Source organism: Coptis chinensis, chromosome 3 (genome assembly GCF_015680905.1).
Source record: "Coptis chinensis isolate HL-2020 chromosome 3, ASM1568090v1, whole genome shotgun sequence".
In the NCBI taxonomy this organism is placed as follows: domain Eukaryota; kingdom Viridiplantae; phylum Streptophyta; class Magnoliopsida; order Ranunculales; family Ranunculaceae; genus Coptis; species Coptis chinensis.
Window position 1 is genome coordinate 49,888,808 of NC_141458.1, and position 14,112 is coordinate 49,902,919.

The 14,112-nt window shown below is 37.5% G+C and overlaps 1 protein-coding gene across 1 annotated transcript; it reads right to left on the bottom strand.

The window, feature by feature from the left end:
- Positions 1 to 11,102: 11,102 nt before the first annotated feature.
- On the bottom strand, positions 11,103 to 13,776 carry LOC147509900 (uncharacterized). The gene is made up of 3 exons (XM_086597943.1): positions 13,426 to 13,776; positions 12,206 to 13,032; positions 11,103 to 12,084 (listed from the first exon to the last, which is right to left on the bottom strand). The coding sequence occupies exons 1-3, from the start codon at positions 13,774 to 13,776 to the stop codon at positions 11,877 to 11,879; spliced, it is 1,386 nt and encodes a 461-aa protein (XP_086454069.1). The 3' UTR covers positions 11,103 to 11,876.
- Between the last annotated feature and the right edge of the window lie 336 nt (positions 13,777 to 14,112).

The following is a 14,112-nucleotide window of genomic DNA, read 5'->3' on the forward strand; positions in this document are numbered from 1 at the left end:
TCAACCAAAGGAATCCGAAGGATCAAATAAATCTATTTCCAATAATAAACCTACGGTGGATTCACCAGATCCAACAAAGTCAACATCTCCGAATGTAGGAAACAAGCAAGTAGACCCCTTTGCCAAATTCCGCCCTAAGGCACCGTTTCCTGCACGCTTGGCAAAGAATAAACTTGATGAGAATTTTGTTGAAATTCGAGAGACTTTTCAAAATTTGACAATTAACTTACCTTTTCTCGATACCTTAAAACTATTACCAAAACATGCAAAATTTCTGAAAGATATGTGCACCACAAAAAGGAGAACTAATGTTCCTCAACAAGCATTCCTCACCGAACAGTTTTCCTCCATCACCGAACACAATGGTATAGTCAAATACAAGGACCCTGGTAGACCAACAGTTCCATGTACCTTAGGTGACAAATATACGGCTACTACGCTTCTAGACCTAGGAGCTAGTGTGAACTTACTTCCATATTAATTATTTAAACAACTAGGTCTTCATGAGCTCACACCTACCACCATGACTCTACAGTTAGCCGATCGTTCCATAAAGTATCCAAAATGAATTGTGGAAAACGTCCTCGTAAAAGTCCAAGACTTTTTCTATCCTGTAGACTTTGTTATTTTGGATACAGAAGTTGCATGTGATTCCATTCCTATCATCTTAGGACGCCCGTTCCTAGCAACTGCTAATGCTCTTATTAACTGTAGGGATGGTTCAATGACCATGTCCTTCGGAAATCTATCGGTCGAGGTGAATGTGTTCAAATTGATGAAACAAATCCCAGAGCCTGACAATGATGGTGAGGTTAACAGGGTTGATAGCATTACGCAAGAGTATTTAACAAACTCTTTTCCAGAAGATGAAGTGTACCAATTTCTTTCCTTTAGCTTAATCCGAAGTTTGAGGACGATGATTATACACAGGAAGTAAATGAGTTATTAGAGTCAATACCATTATTTGACCCTACAACTGTGATGTCTAGTAACTTGGATGAACATCAATCTGTTTACTGCATGGATGATGACTTTCCTCAAGAATCTTTAATACCTACTCCGCCCACCCCTGATTTAAAACATCTTCCTTCGGAATTAAAATACGTACAGCTTGATCCAAATGGTTGTCACCCAGTTATCGTTTCTTCAAAATTGACTGACGATCAGGAAGCTCGTTTAATTAATGTCATTCAACAACATCGTTCTGCTATTGGATGGTCCCTCAATGAAATTAAGGGCATTGAACCTACTGTGTGCACCCATCGCATACACCTTGAAGAAAATGCTAAGACGTCGCGTGAACCGTAACGTCGCCTAAACCCTACCATGAAAGATGTGGTAAGAGAGGAAGTTTTAAAATTACTCGATGCGAGTATTATTTACCCTATCTCTGATAGTGTTTGGGTGAGTCCAATACACGTTGTTCCCAAGAAATCTGGCATTACAGTTGTGCGAAATGATAAAGATGAATGCATTTTCGCTCGTATCCCAGTGAAATGGCGAATATGCATTGACTATCGCAAACTTAATGTCGTCACTCGTAAGGATCACTTTCCACTTCCATTCATCGATCAAATGCTCGAACGCTTAGCCGGTCATACATATTACTATTTTCTTGATGGTTATTCATGTTATTTTCAGATAGTCATAGACCCTGCTGATCAAGAAAAGACCACGTTCACGTGTCCATTTGGTACATTTGCATATAGACGGATGCCTTTCGGCCTTTGCAATGCACCTGGTACTTTCCAACGCTGCATGCTTCACATTTTCAGTAATATGGTTGAACGTTTTATGGAAGTATTCATGGACGACTTCTCAATATATGGAGATTCTTTCGATAGCTGTCTGTCAAATCTTGAAAAGGTCTTTACACGTTGTGAAGAGAAAAATCTTGTTCTTAATTGGGAAAAATGCCATTTCATGGTTACTAAAGGAATAGTTTTAGGACATATCGTTTCAGAAGACGGAATTGAAGTTGACAAAGCTAAGATAGAAAAAATTGCTTCACTTCCTATACCAAAATCAGTTCGAGACATTCGCGCATTCTTAGGACACGCAGGTTTTTATAGGAGATTTATTCAAGATTTCTCAAAGGTTGCTTGACCTTTAACCAATCTCATGCTTAAAGATATCGTTTTTTACTTCAGTTTCAATTGCAAACAAGCCTTTGAGATTTTAAAAACAACATTAACTACCGCTCCCATAATTCAATCACCTGATTGGTCTAAACCTTTTGAATTAATGTGTGACGCGAGCAACTATGCTATTGGAGTTGTACTAGGGCAACGCCGAGAAGATAAGCCAGTTGTCATTTACTATGCGAGTAAAATCCTTAATGAAGCTCAACGTAACTACACCACCACTGAGAAAGAGTTTCTCGTCGTTGTATATGTTTTAGATAAGTTTCGTCCTTACCTAGTGGGTTCTCCAACTATTGTCTACACTGACCACGCGGCACTTCGTTATCTATTAGTGAAAAAAGATGTAAAACAAAGGTTGATCCGATGGATTCTCCTTTTGCAAGAGTTTACTCTAGAAATTAGAGATAAAAAAGGTTGCGAAAATGTGGTTGCAGATCATTTATCACGACTTGTCAGTGATGTTGATACTGATACCGAACTTATCTGTGATTCTTTTCCAGATGAACACTTGTACTTTATTTTTTCGTCCCCTTGGTACGCTGACATAGTAAATTACTTAGTTACCGAAGAAGTCCTTTCATCTTGGTCTCGTAATGACCGGAAAAAGTTCTTATCCACTGTGAAATTTTATTTAGGGGATGATCCCTACCTCTTCAAGTATTGTTTAGACCAACTAATCCGTTGCATCCCGATTGGGAACACAATGATGTGTTATCTTTCTGTCATTAACAATCTTGTGGTGGTCATTTTAGTGGTAAGAAAACTGCGGCCAAGGTCCTACAATGTGGATTCTATTGGCCAACACTGTTTAGAGATGCACATGAGCATTGCAAAGCATGCAATTGCTGCCAGCAGCTAGGACGCATTACTCAACACAATATGATGCCCTTAAATCCCATTTTAATTGTGGAAATCTTTGAAGTATGGGGCATCGACTTCATGGGTCCATTTCCAAATTCACATGGCTTCCTATACATTCTACCAACTATGTGTCAAAATGGATTGAGGCATTGGCATGTCGTGCTAATGATCATAAAACGGTCGTTTTGTTCGTAAAAGAAAATATTTTCTCTCGATTTGGTGTTCCAAAAGCTATAATTAGTGATGGGGGAAAACATTTCTGCAATAAAATTTTTGAATCTTTAGTAAAAAATATGGAGTCACGCACAAAGTGGCAACTCCGTATCATCCTCAAACCAGTGGTCAAGTAGAAGTCTCTAATAGAGAGATCAAATCCATTTTGGAAAAAACTGTCAATCCATCTAGAAAAGACTGGTCTCTACGATTATCTGATGCCTTGTGGGCATACATGACAGCTTTTAAGACACCTATAGGGATGTCTCCTTATCGCCTCGTTTTTGGAAAACCTTGTCATCTGCCGGTTGAACTTGAGCACCGTGCTCTATGGGCCATCAAAAGCCTCAATTATAATACTAATGCGGCAGGCGTGAAGAGAAAATTGCAATTAAATGAGCTTGAGGAAATTCGGAGTGATGCCTATGATCTCTCGAAATCCTATAAAGCCAACATGAAAAGAGTGCATGACAAGCACATATTGAGAAAAGATTTCAAAGTAGGTCAAAAAGTTTTGTTGTACAACTCAAGATTACACATTTTTCCAGTAAAATTAAAAACTCGATGGTCGGGTCATTTCACCGTCTCTGCTGTCACCCCTTATGGGGCTATTTCTTTGAAAAACGTAAATGATGACAGCGAATTTCAAGTAAATGGCCAATGCCTTAAACATTATCATGAGTTGCGCTCTCCAGATGTCGAAGAGACTCTTCTCAATGATCCTGTCTACATAGACTAATAGATTCAATGGTGTACTTCTTTCCATGTATTTAAACAGAAAAGTACACCATTTGGGTAGCCGGGCCCTCTTCTATTTTCTTTCTAAAAATCCCTAGAGTGTGTGGTTGCAAGTGCCGGAACCATAGTCCACAAAAACTCTACTTCAGAACTGAGTATAAATGTCTTCTGATAATCGAGCATACGTTCCTCCTGGAAAACAATGGGTACCAAAAATCTCAACTCCTTCTTTCTCCTCCCTTTTCTATTCTCTTCCTTGCGAACTCCAACTCATCATTTGGTCCAAATCTCACCCATCTCGAATAGGTAATGGTCGTAGTACTTTTGCTCGAAAGTGACGGGCGAAAAGGATGGGGTGGTGTATGAACTGTCAAACTCCTTTCTATCCAGGTCTTGATCTTCTATCCGAGATGAGCCGGTATAAGGTATATTATTGTCTGACACCAGCTCAGCAGGATAAACTTCGTCGTCGTCCCATTATTCCCACAGGTTGGGATTCGTCTTGAGGATCTGACGTTAAAAGACTCACATTCGTCTTGAGGATCTGACGTTAAAAGACTCACATTCGTCTTGAGGATCTGACGTAAAAAGACTCAACATGTATATACTCGTTTTCTATTTTTCCCTTGGCACCAAACATGGTGCCCAAAGAGAGTCGTGATATGCAACATCGGACATTTCCTAGTTCGTGCGGGCAATGGATTCCACCAGGCCAACCCCGATCGGTTTTCTATGTGGATCAGATCAAGCGGGCGGTTTGAGGCTATACCATATGTACTAAGGGTAATATTATTATTAGACCATTGCACATTGGTCGGGGGATGGTACCGAATCCTGAACCTTAGGCCCCCAAAACATAAAGGTTAAGCCCACCGATCACCGGGATTGGGTTGGGTTGAGCGGCCGACATGAAAGTTGCCCTCGAGTTAAGGCTGTTGTGATGTGTTGTTTTATTTGGACTTCGGTGTTGTTGACACGTTCCTTTCGTCTTGTACATTTGTATATAAAAATTGTAAATAGATAAAAACTAAAAATAAAAATAATAAAAATAATAATAATAATAATAAATAAATAAATAAACAAACCATAACAAAGAAAGACCATCCAAAACTCACCAAATTAATTAATTGATACTCATCTTTTCGAGGAGAAGATCGCAAGACGCTACAAAGTAATGCGCTTTAACACTTGTCACACATGCAGCTCAATTATTCTATCCATATGCTATTACTGAGGTCTGATAATTATTTCTGAAATTACGTGTAAGTCTAACTACCCTGTGAAACTTTCTTCCGTATTTTCTAACATTGAAACATCTCATTAATTGTTTTTGGAAATCTGACATAACAAGACTTACTATGGATCCCCATTGTTACTGTTCATAATCACATGGGTCATTAACTACACTTGGAATCCAGATTGGTACAGACTCATAGATTGGCTATAAATCTCTTCTTTTTTCAGCCATTCTCATTCAAATAATTCTCACTATCCTTCCCTCAGTAATACTACCAATGGATCAACCAAGAAAAATAATGCCCGAGAAAGACTACCTGAAAGTTTTGGAATATGGCCGGTTTTATCCTTATTTTGACACCGAAATAATACGTCGGGGATGGACGCCTCTTCTATACATTCAGCAGCTTGTTATTCCCAAGAATTGGTTTTGATGTTCTACCAATTTATAGAACCTGAGAATGGAAAATTCTACTTCAATGCTTATGGACGACGATTGGAATTGACTAGGGAAATTATCTCCGACATACTTCAAATACCAATGAATACCCAGAGTGCCTTTTTCGAGTCATCATTTGATTCGTCAAAAGTTTACTAAGAGCTACCATATCTTATGGCTAAGTAAGAAATAGACATCACGTTGTTCTTCTTAGCTCTTTGAAACAGAATCAACGAAGTCGTGGCTCCACTGGTTGGGACACAATGTGATGATCGGTACATCTGATCGAAGTCACATCTCAACTTCAACTTTCAGAAGCGGACTCAAAGAGATGATTTTGTCTAATCCAACCACCTCGAACGTGATCACCGGGAAAACAAGAAAGTTGTGGTTATCCACTTTAGTCATTTCTCGTTGTGGTTATAAACATAACCACCTTCAAAGCACACATATTAGCGTGCTCCAAAGCGACTACTCCATTGGTTTTTGGACTCCTGATACTCTAACAGATGAACAGAACGACCCAAGCTCAAACCCTGACCATTTCTTTGATGAAAATGCCATGCTAAAGTTTTTTAACCCCATGGAAGGCATTCAATTTCTTCATCACGGCATGCGGGAACTACATGCTCGTCAGAATATCATCATTATAACTCTTAAGGATTTCCAAGAACGTCAAGCAAAGCATGATGTTGAACAGGAGGAAATCTTAGAAAATCATTCTTGGTCCTTGTAGAATCACGCTCTCCTTATGGAAAATCAAACTACACTCTCTACCAGCCAAGGGGACATTCAGATGCAGCTCGGCCAACAAATGGAAGAACTAAATAGTCTGGTGCACGATATGCGTCTCCAAGATCAACATAATAATCCATAATTTTCTAATATTACTAAGTCAATAAATAAATAATCGTATATGTTATTACATTTTTCGTCGTATTATGACTTTTGTCTTACCTTTGTGTCTTCTTTTGTATGAAATGCTTAATAGGATTGTCATCATTTGCGTTGTGACTAATATAATTTAACATGTGTTTACAGGAGGGTCTATTCTCTTACATACTCATTTATCCATCCAGTTTGCCTTTGTCGTTACCTATTTCTTTACTTCATCCACTATGGCATCTTCATCAATTGCATCTTCATCAAATATGGTATCTCCCAAACTCATTCCTGAGCAATCCTTTCAGTCTATGATGGATTCCAATACCTATGGCCATCTCTTCTATGACTGCATTACAAACATCGGGTGGTCTTCCCTAATTCTTCAACCTGACCAAACTTATTCTCCGAGTTTGGCTGCATACTTTTATGCTAATATGGAAGACACACCAAAGATTCAACCATGCATGGTTTCTACTTACACGGGTTCACAATCCAAGTTGGTGACACACCTCACATCTTTTCTGAACAACAACTTGCCCTAACTTTGGATCTTCCATACCACGAACCTGCTGCATCATGGCATTACATCTATCATAATTCTTACCGTTCCTTTCAGTGGCAAGCATTTCGCGACTCTTATGGTGATGGTCTTGAGATTAAAAGAGAAGGAAATGGCCATGTGCCATGGCGTGACATCACCATTCCATTAGCAAGCATGACCATGAACATGGGGACTGCGATGTTATTTGTTCTCCTGAACATTATGGGAGATTGGCATTTTTCTACTGCCAATGAGGCTGCCTGCGTCGTATTCAATGCACTGGCTCAAGGTCATACATTATTTAACATCTTTGGTTGTATTATCTCCAACCTGAAACGAGCTCGCACTTTTCAGGATCAGTATATACTTTTACCGGTCACCGCTTGCTGAATCATGAAGACGCACTTCCCAGAGTTTGCAGCTACTTTTCATGACTGGGTCAAGGTAGATTCTATGTGCCCGGCAAACAAAATCATTCGTTCATTGAGGTTTCGGCAATGGAAGCATCCCGCTCGGTGTCATTCGTTCATTGAGGTTTCGACAATGGAAGCGTACCGCTCGGTACCTGAGGCATGTTCGTTGTTACCCGAAGGATGAAAATATGAAGAAACATTTGAGAAAATCTGGAGATGAAGAATGGGCAGAAATTTGGCAGACTATTATCTTTTGGCGCGATGCTAAGGAAATGCATTTCCTTAAAGAGGACGTCAGACCTTCACATCCTGCTGGATGGTAAACTTGAGCTTGCCATTGTACATATATCTAGCTAAACCTTATGTTTGGTGTGCTATTATTTTTTATGTTTGTTGTGCTATTGTTTTTCATTATTTTGTGTGCTATGTTTAGTGTGTTATTGAACATTTTATTGTTCTTTCTGAATAATATATTATGTTCTCCAACATTTTGTTCAACAATCTAGCCTAATTTTGCTCCACGGTTTCGGTACTTTCTCTCTTTAATTATTGATACCGAGGACTAAGCATCATTCATTTGGGGTGTTTTAACCTTATAGCAAATATTAGGCAAATTGTAACCTGTATATAGTTTTTATTTTCATGTTAATAATTGTACTTAGTGACAAAGTCTTGTTTCCTTTTCAATGATAAAAATTGTCTAGAAATCTCACATTAGTATTCGAATTAGGATTTGTTTTAAAGAAACTTAAGATAATACGTATGCAATAGTTTATACATCTTTTCATGAACATTCATGTATCTTGAGTATCATCGATTGTACATAGCAAGTAAGTTTTCGGAACCAACGGTTAGTTACTTAAACTATAAATCCTGTGAGAATCTAACCCAAAAACCTTGACATGAGTGATTTGTGTGTGATGACACAGAGGAGTAGTTTTTCCGATTAGAGAAAATCACGCATCTACTTACTTGATCACCACCCAAACCCTAGGCGAGAATTTAGGCCATCTTTGGATCGACATAGCTAAAAATTCTTACCTGTTACAAATTTTACCGCTAGTCACTCCACTGAGCCTTTCATCAAACCTTTCACTTTTACTAAAAAAAAAAAAAAAAAAAAATCCTTATTAAACCAAATAAAAGAACCTACCTAAGTGATGAGTATGAGAAATAGGATGAAATGTGGAAAGAATAAAGAGAAAGACTTGTCCCAAATAAAAGTCAATTACTTGCTTCAGGAAAGAAAAATAGAATCATGTTCTTAAGCCATCTAAAAAAAAAAAAAATCCATTAGAGGCTTAAGAACAAGGTTGGAAAACTCAGTTAGAAGAAGGAAAGAAAACAAGGATTTCTCTAGTATAAATATATGAAGACCCTATGCTCGTAAATTTTGATTATTCATTTCAATTTTCTTGTACACTATCACCTAAGCCCCACAATACCTAATAAAGACCTCTAGCTCAATTAGGAGTAGGGTGGTGTGATAATAAGTAGTAGACGTGATTGATCGACATCGCTCCTCCTCATTATCATTGAGATGTGAGGAAACGCGTGTGCCCACTGCATACTGGAGTTAACAAAACCTGAGTGGAAATTTTTTGAGTGAAATTGTGTTTTGACACATACCTGTGAGAACCCATTTAGGTACACTCTCCAAAGGATTCATAAACAACACTGCTAGTACATTTCAATGAAAAGTTCACTGCATGCATGATCATATGTAGATGTTTTAATTATTGAATACATATTAACTTGAGTTTCAAAGAAATCAATCCTTGTTCCCTGCTAAGGAGATATATGGATATATGAGATTAATTTTGGAAACGAAGTTTACATCCTTCGAAGTCGTTGTAGTATAAATGAAGTTTGTGAGTATCTTCTCTGGAAAACTCTCACGAGGCTATAACTCGTCCACTAGGGAATTCCTAGTGGTTTAAGGCCTTGTTGCATATGGTCAATGCAACCGCACTCTGCGAAACGAGAATTAGTTAAGACTACACATTTTTGGCCACTTATCTGTTTTAATGTCTCTTCTTTGCTTGAGGACAAACAAAGTGCTATTTGGGGGTAGTGTGATAAGCACCCAAAAGTGTATTATGAAACCCCATTGAGACATATAAATTTGGTTAATTATGTGTTTAATAATCATGAAATAAATATGTTTTCATACTTTTGCAGGTATTCGCAGTAAACATGGAAATATTATTTAAACCTGCGATAAAGCACGAGGAACGACATATATATGAATTTTTCCAAATCTGCACATAAGCATCAAACTTTCGAAGCTCCTACCTCTTAAACCAGGACTCCGAATGCGACAAGTAAGCTGCTCAAACAATCAGGGCGATGAACTTTACGCATAGGCGGGAAGTTGTAAAATTCCCCATAGACAGGACCGCCACTGGACTGCACATAGGACCCACTATGCGGGCCTGCAAGATTGGATGAGTCATCAATCATAGAGCATGTCAAGACAAAAATGACAAATTATTGGTGCAAAGTTGACACCTTGCATGTAATTAATTAGATTAGGTGTTAATAGTGAAAAAAAAAGGCAAGGTGTCACTTTGTTTTAATGTGGTGGATAAAAATGAAGTAAATGTGGTTTGATGTTTCACATGGGAGGAAATGAGATGTCTCTCAAATGGAGAAGAAAACAAAACAAGGGGACACTCTGTTTACTCCCTTGACTTTTTTTCCTTACCTTGTATTATTTTAGTTCCTTAGCCATTTTTATTATTTAGTTTTTAGTTTGGTAAGAAAGCTTGTAATAGTTTTTAATGGAGGAAACTTTCGTTTTCTTCTAGTTGGAAATAAATAAAAATCAAGTGAGTTTAGATAGTTAGTTTTCTTTTTCCTCTTTCTTTCTCTCTTTTTGTATTTCTAACTAGTAATCCTTTGTCCCAAGGATCATGAGCTAACTTCCCTTTAGGGGAGTTAATAGGGGAGTTAATCCAACTCATGTGAGGGAAAATATTTGTTGTTGGGTTGGTAAGTTGTTTAGGAAGAACAACTAGACCTACATCCTATCCCAAAATGATAGTTGGTGTAGTGTCTAGTTAGAAATCAAAGTGATGAGCTTAGAGATAAGTCATTGCTTGGTTCCACTTGCTAACATGTATGAGCTTAGAGATGAGCCATACATGCTAGGGATCAAGTTTTCTTCCATTATGGCTTGTCTATGAGTCTAGGAAGAATCAAATGAACTTATTCAAATCAACATCAAAAAGTTAGTTTCACATGAGGAGGATTGGCTCTCCACCTTTTCTTTAGCAATTTGTATTTTGTCTTAATTTCATGATTTCTAATCTTAATGTTTTTCTTTAATGTTTGTGTAGGAAAGAAACTTAGTATTTGTATTAACTTACTCACTAGTTCCCTAAGAGTAAAAACCAAATTGTAGTTGTCCTAGACTTTAGGTTAGATCGAATCTTTACTCCAACTATATGAACACGAAATTTTGTGAGTAAGGAAACTTTGAATTCGCTCTTTTGCCAAATTAGAGAGTCAAATCTCTAACGTAGAGAAAGTGGATATCACAAAACCTATTACCATAAGATAAAATTAAGTTAGAAAATAAAAATATAACTACAACATAAAACGCAAGGTAAAGTGTTATACTTACTCTGCATATAAAAGCCTTTTCGGTTTGATAATGCAAATAGCATGTATACATGGAATCCCAGTCACTTGCCACTCATTGCAAGTGCAAGACTTGTTCACCAAATCAACAGTCTCATGATGCCCATATTGATGCGTGACTAAATACGTGTTATTATCTAAACCTGCATAAGTATAGTTCGACAATTGATCTTCCCTTTTTTTAATCAATTGTGAGACTCTAGGGACTAACTCATCATCTCCCAATTCCAAACCCTTCTGCTTCCTGTCATACAATATCGTCATTTGCATAATCATAATTCTACAAACCATTTTCACTATTGGTTTATCTCTAGCGCGCTTCAAAAATAAAACTGTTCCAAGCCTCAGAGAAATTATTTGAAAGGTGGTCAGATTTTGTCACTGTATCAAACCGAGACCTTGCCCACACTCTTGGATCCTCATTCATGAGATAATCATGAGCTCTAGCCTCCCTAGCGCGCAACACTTGCATTAGTCTTGTAAAGTTAGAACCGCTAAATGTCTTTCTTGCATCCCATGCCTGGACATCAACCCCCCTGAACCTAGTCTTCATGTTCTTTACCATATGTCTAAAGCAAAACCGTTGGTTACAGTTTGGGAATATTGTTGCAACAACCTCCCTTAACCCCTTTTGTCGATCGGATATTATACACAAAGGATCCGGGTGCTTCTCAAGGTGAGGGGCCATTATGTCTAAAAAATTCATCCATGACTCGGTATTTTCTGAATTGCAAATGTAAATAGCCAGAGGAAATAAACCATTATTCCCATCCAAAGCTATTATAGACAAACAGACTCCACCATGCTTCCCTTTCAAAAAAACAACCATCAAGCCCTATTAGTGGCTTACAACCTCTTACAAATCCATCCAAACATCCTTTAAATGCAACACAACAATGCATAAAACTCATGTAATTTTCATGCCTGCCTTGAGAAATCACACTCCCTAGATTGGAGTATAGAATTTGCCTGCACAATTAAAGAATTCTCAATCCAATAAATTGGGCCAATCCTAAAATAAGACATACATAAAATTAAATAAATAATGACATGTACGTCCATGAAATAAATAAATAAAATAGGAATTTACCTGCACAATTCAACAATTTTCCCATATGATTCCTCATAGTTACCATGCACCTTCTCCAATGCTAACATCCTAGCGCTCCAGGCTTGCCAATATTTGATTCTCACTTGAAATCTCCTCCACATAATTTTGACAGTATCAGATGCCTTGTAACTCTTATGGTGTTCCTTCATGTCCACCTCAACTTGCCTTGCAATCCAACCGACATTGACCATACAATTTATGTCATCTCTATTAGCCTCACAAGTGTGGTGGTCATTAAGTTTTCTTAACTTCATGGTGAGATGATCTGTCATGCATCTCACATAACACCTCCAAGAGCATGAGTCATCTAAACACCTTGCATCAATCTGAAGACTATCATTTTTTTTACACCAATATGCGAACTTTCTCTTGACAGCAGTAAGTCTCAAAAAGTCTCTACACTCATACTTATCTCTCCATATCTGCCCAACATACAAACCATTTGCTTCTCTAGTTGATTTAACCCCATCATCTGTAGGTATCTCATAAGTACTTTGTAAGAACTTTTTGTGTTCATTATCATCGTTGACTTTGTTCGCTTCATTATCGTCATCTGACTGAGCATCTTCTTCATTATTATCTTCTGATTTAGTCCAATCCTCATCACCTTCTTCAGGCACATATTCCTCGTCAGATGGAAAGGCGCTATAGTATTCTTGTTCAACATCTATTTGATCCACATCAAATGCTCTTACAGTCCTTGATTTTAGAAGACCAACTACAAACAATAATATGTAATTGCTTAGAAGATGTATTAGACTAATAGTACCAATTAACTTAATTTTAATCAAAAGTTTTACCTTGCCCTGCATCAATGTCAAGTTCAGTGTTGTCAATTTCACTTGAATGTCCTCCAAAGTTGAACTCTTAATAGTCTTTGACAAAGAAATGAAGAGAGCTTGGTTAAAATAGACATATAATATTATAACAACTAAAGGAATAAACAAGTATAGGTTCACTGTGCTCACCTTCAAAATGAATAGTTGGAGGAGAACTACCGTTTTCTTCTAGCCCAACTTCAACATTTAGTCTTCTTTTTAAAGGTTGTTTGTCTCTTACTCCAACATGGTCCCCCCATGTGCATGACTAGTCTTTTTTGTAGGTGTTGTGCTCTTAGGTGTTTTATTTTGTGTCTTTGGTCCACTCTCGGTTCCAAGTGTTGATAGTAAAGGTTGTGGGGCACTAGAAGGAATAACTACCTCATCAGAAGATAAAACAATAGGCTCCATTTCCACCTCATCAACAACCATAAAATCCACATACAAGTGAGTAAAGCCACGCCCATCTATAGTAGCTTTTCTCCACATGTACAATAAATCTCCATCAGACATTATTTTTCTCCTCAAGTCACCGTCAAGCCAAATAATTCCAGCAGCATGCTTTGATGGACAAAGAATCACATCAGTAAGCCAACTAACAAGATCAAGTAAATTTGCTCGATCGCCTTCAATTTTTTCCGAATCCACAACATTCCCACCTTTGTAAGCACTTTGCTTCCAAACACCACCATAGTGACACCTAAATTCTCTATAACCATATTCATCACCCATATCTATGTACAAATACAAAATAAGATGTGAAAAACGTAAAACTAGTAACACAATTAACAAGGAGGGTTAAAAATTGAAATTTTGTTAAAACATGAAAAACCCTAACTTAAAATAAGATAAAATGTGACAATATTTTTGAAGAACAAATAACATACCTTCAAAGGAGCAAATGCCAAGATGATGCAATGGAGAGGAAGAATGATGGGAACTCAGAGCTTGTGCATAATTGGAGTTTCTTTTTTTCTTTTTCGTTTTTTTTTTCCTAAAAACAACTTTTGTGTCGTAGCTTACACTAAACACAACAGGGGTAGTTAGGGTATTAAGTAAAATATTGAC